The following is a 4,102-nucleotide window of genomic DNA, read 5'->3' as shown; positions in this document are numbered from 1 at the left end:
CCCACGCCTCATCCTGCACCGTGGCATCATCCCAATGCTGTTTCTTGCATGACATGGGTGTGGGCAATGGAAAAAAAAGGAACATTTCAGCCCAAACTGCCACATCAGCCGCAGGTGGCAGGAAGCCACACCAGGCTGTCCCTTCCCTTGTAGGGACAGGGTGACCAGGATATCACTGCTCCAGGTGGGACCATGCCAGGGACAGCCAGTGCCCCTTCCCCAGCCCATCCCCAGCACTTACTGGTTCTTCTCCAGCACCAGGATGAGTTCTTCGCCCTCGGCCATCACGGCCACCTTGGCCCCGGCACCTATGGAGAAAGAAAAAGAGGGATGGAGTTAGCAAAGATAAAGCCCAGGATGCTGCCAGCTGGATTCCCGTCCTCCCTGCTGCCTGCTGGTGTTATTGTAGGACCTACTGCCCCGTTCCCAACACAAAGTGTGGCAGGTGCAATGGATTTTTGAGCATCAGCCCTGCTTGGGAAAGGAGGAGCAAAAATCCAGTGTGAAGACGGAGAGCACGTGTGCCACAGGGCAAGGGTGGGGACACGAGGGACAGGAGGTCCCTGAGCATCCCCTGCCACTCTGCAAGGGCCATCCCACACCACCTCCCACCTCCCAAAAGCTCAGTCCCTCGATTTAAGCTGCTAACGGGCTACGGGGCACCTGGTGCTGCTCCCACCAGCCACCATCTCCTCTGGCCAGCCCTGTCCCCAGCACCGTCCTCTGCTGACCAGCTCGGGGCACATCTCCGTGGATCTGCTCCACCTCCTCCATCCCCTGCTGCAAGCCCATGGAAGGCGAGAAATAAACCCTCCTGCTTGATGTCCCAGGAATAGCAGCAGATAAGATTCAGGGTGGGATTCTTCCCGCAAGAGCAAGAGTGAGAAAGCAAACCCCAACTCTGTTAGCAGAAAAAAAAAAAAGGTAGAAAAAGGAAACTGATATGGGATACAGGATCAGGAGCACACCCCGAGCATCACAAACGGGGTCTCTGTGTGCTCGGTCCCATCGTGGCTCCATCCCATGACAAATCCCGAGCTGGATCCTGCTGCGGAGGCTGGTCCCTGGGTGGGTCAGCACCTGCGTGCACCCCACAGGGGTACGGAAATAAATCAGCAACCGCCCGGGCACCGGATAAACCAGCCCCGTTAAAAATACCATGGGGCAGCGAGAGGAAGCGCTTGACTCAGCTTCCCCAGGATGCCCGCGGTTTTACTCACTCCCTCACTTTGGAGGGCGATACATTGGAACTAATCCACACCCACACGGTTCCTTTGCACGTGATGTGATGGAGCCCAGAAGTCCTGCCCTCCTCCCATGTCCCAACATCCCTTCCTTGTCCCCCAGCGCTGGGGACACCAAAAGCATCACCCTGTCCACGGCTGGCTCTGTCTCCCTCGCTCGGCCCCTCCCCATCCCTGACGGATGCAGGGACCAGTCCTTGGCCCCACAATTGGGATCTGGCCCCAGCACCCTGGCTGAGAGCTGTGGAGGTTTTCCCAGCTCTGGAGGGAAAAGGAGAGAGGATGGAGCTGTCCCCACAGAGCTCTGGCTTCGGCTGCTCTCAGCATCGCGGGGTTTTGCAGCCGGTCGCTGGGAACGCAGCAGGGAGGGGGTAAAAATTGGGCGATTCCCAGTTTGGGCTAGAACAGAGGCCAAATCCTGCTGTCCCCTCACATCCCGATGGAGATGGCCAGCAAAGCTTTGCCCATTCACCCTGGCCCCCACCCCACATCCTGGGCACTGGGGACACCGAGAGACCCCCAGCCTGCCAGCCCCAGGGCCACCTCCCTGGGGACAAGCACGTTTTTAAGGCTCAGCATCACAGGACAAAATATTTTGGGGTGCAGGGCAGCTGGGTACCACCACTGCTGCACCCCCAAGACAGGGGGTTTGTGTCCCCAGGTGTCCCAAATGGAGCCCCAGGGATGGAGGGACCCCATTAAGCCACAGGGATGCTCCTGGCCCCAAGGACACCCATGGGGCTGAGCCCTCCTGGCCCCATTTCCAGGGACATGGTGACAGAGTGGGGCTGGCCGAACCCCCGCTCCGCCTCCAACGCTGGCTTCCTACCTCCAAAAAAGGAGACCAGACACAGTACTTTATAAAAAAACAAACCCAACCGCAAAGAAAGCCGAGTCTGAGCCCTGCCGCTTCCCAAGCCCCTTCGCACGGCCACGGTCACGGTCCCCGGGTGATGCCGGGAGGAGGAAGCCAGGGCTGAAGGCTCCCCTCCTTCAGCCACGGTGGGAACAGGCTGTATTTTTAGAACATGATCTTATCCAAACATCACTCCCTGGCCAAACATGGTCTGTAGGGTGGTTTTTTTCTTGCTGTTTCCCTTCTTTCCCCTCCTCGCCCTCCCTTTTGGTTTTTTTTCCAAGCCTGTTTCTCCCCAGCTCTGATCTCCCAAATGCTCTCACCCCACAGACCATCTCCTCCTCCTCCTCCTCCTCCCCAAGTCCCTGCCGGCTCCTTCCCAGTTTGAATTCCCCAGCAATTACTCCCTGCCTTGACTCAAGGGCCTTTACTGGCAAAATGCTCGTTCCCAGCTGCCGTCTTAAAGGGACACGTGTGTGCGGGGTTATCCCAGCGTTTGCAGCTCCCACCATCGCGTCTCCCAGTCTGCCAAAGGCTGGGAAAAAAACACTGCTACTGGGATCTGTGTCTGACCCTTGTGAGGTGATGCATCGCCAGCTCTCCCCCTCTCCGTGCCTCAGTTTCCCCTGAGAGTACATGGAGAGGCACTGGGAGAGCTGGGATGGGCTGAAACCAGCTCGGCCCTGGGAGAAATAAACGTCAGTAAAAAAAGTGAGAAGCAGGGTACAAGCATCACCAGTGCCAGGCAGGAGTCAGATAACCCAGGAAGGGTTATTGCATTAACTAAACACCGATAATTTTGCCTTGAGCCTAACTGGCAGGCAGTTGGGCCCCCAAGAGCTGCCTGCCAAGACCTTCTGCACTGGGAATGAGCAGGGAGCAGCATCGCCCCAGGCTCCAGCATCATCCCAGCATCCAGCATTATCCTGGGCTCCAGCATCGTCCCAAACTCCGGTACCTTCCCAGGCTCCAGCATCCTCCCGGGCTCCAGCATCATCCCAGCATCCAGCACTATCCTGGGCTCCAGCATCATCCCAAACTCCGGTACCTTCCCAGGCTCCAGCATCTTCCTGGGCTGCAGCATCATCCCAAGCTCCAGCATCATCCCAAGTTCTAGTACCTTCCCAGACTCCAGCATCATCCCAGGATTCAGCATCATCCCAAGCGCCAGCATCATCCTGGGGTTCAGCACCTTCCCAGGCTCCAGCACCTTCCTAGGATCCAGCATCCTCCTGGACTCCAGCATCACCCCAAGCTCCAGCATCGTCCCAGGCTTCAGCACCTTCCCAAGTCCCAGCATCTTCTTGGGCTCCAGCATCCTTATGGGCTCCATCACCACCCCATACTCCAGCACTTTCCCAAGCTCCGGTATCTTTCCAGCCTCCAGCATCTTCCTCCCCCACCCAACCACCTCCACCCCCTTCCTCCAGCAGCCAGGACACACCGGTCCCCACCACAGGCTACAAGAACCACCTTCCCCAATCCCTGGCTGGATGAGGAGGTGGTGGCCCCTCTCCAGAACATCCCAGCACAGCCAGTCCCACCAGGGGCTGGGCTGGGAGAGGCGACGAGCAGCTGGGATGAATCTGCCCTGGCCGGGACCCAGCCCACGAGGAGCCCAGAAGACCCACTGGGCCAAGATCGACTCTATTTTTCTTTTTCAATCCGCCAATCAGAAAAACCACAGCGAAGTTTGCAGAAGAGCTGAGGCCAAGGGGGTTCATGTTCCTCTTTGAGGGGAAAGATGATCTTTGTTTCCCCACAGCTCCTGGCCATCCTCCTCGCCCAGGATCCATTCCCCACCCTTACTGGGAAGCTCGCAGCCCTGCCAGAGACTGGCTCGCCTGGGAACGGGCTCAGAGAGCTCTGGGTTCCTTGGGAAATCACTAGTTAAGCCCAAAATCCAAAAGCCACGCTCAAATCCCAACCCGGCCATCTGTTCAGGCAGGTCCCACAAGCCCTGATTTCCGAAGTGTGTCCACAAAAGCCTGGATGTCACAAG

At 57.9% G+C, this 4,102-nt stretch overlaps 1 protein-coding gene across 1 annotated transcript in view; it reads right to left on the bottom strand.

Moving 5' to 3' along the window:
- The window catches only part of LOC104470461 (disintegrin and metalloproteinase domain-containing protein 33-like), a gene marked incomplete at its 3' end in the record, with an annotated part of 13,784 nt that extends 10,294 nt beyond the window's left edge, over positions 1 to 3,490 (bottom strand). The window contains exons 1-3 of the mRNA XM_010085397.1: positions 3,059 to 3,490; positions 732 to 780; positions 242 to 308 (exon numbers count right to left, since the gene is read on the bottom strand). Of these exons, the coding sequence (XP_010083699.1) occupies positions 242 to 308; positions 732 to 780; positions 3,059 to 3,490 (548 nt within the window). The remainder of the gene's footprint in view (positions 1 to 241; positions 309 to 731; positions 781 to 3,058) is intronic.
- Between the last annotated feature and the right edge of the window lie 612 nt (positions 3,491 to 4,102).

This window comes from Pterocles gutturalis, unplaced genomic scaffold (genome assembly GCF_000699245.1).
Source record: "Pterocles gutturalis isolate BGI_N339 unplaced genomic scaffold, ASM69924v1 scaffold580, whole genome shotgun sequence".
Classification (NCBI taxonomy): domain Eukaryota; kingdom Metazoa; phylum Chordata; class Aves; order Pterocliformes; family Pteroclidae; genus Pterocles; species Pterocles gutturalis.
The sequence above is the reverse complement of the archived record's forward strand: the minus strand, read 5'-3'. Positions and strand labels throughout refer to the sequence as shown.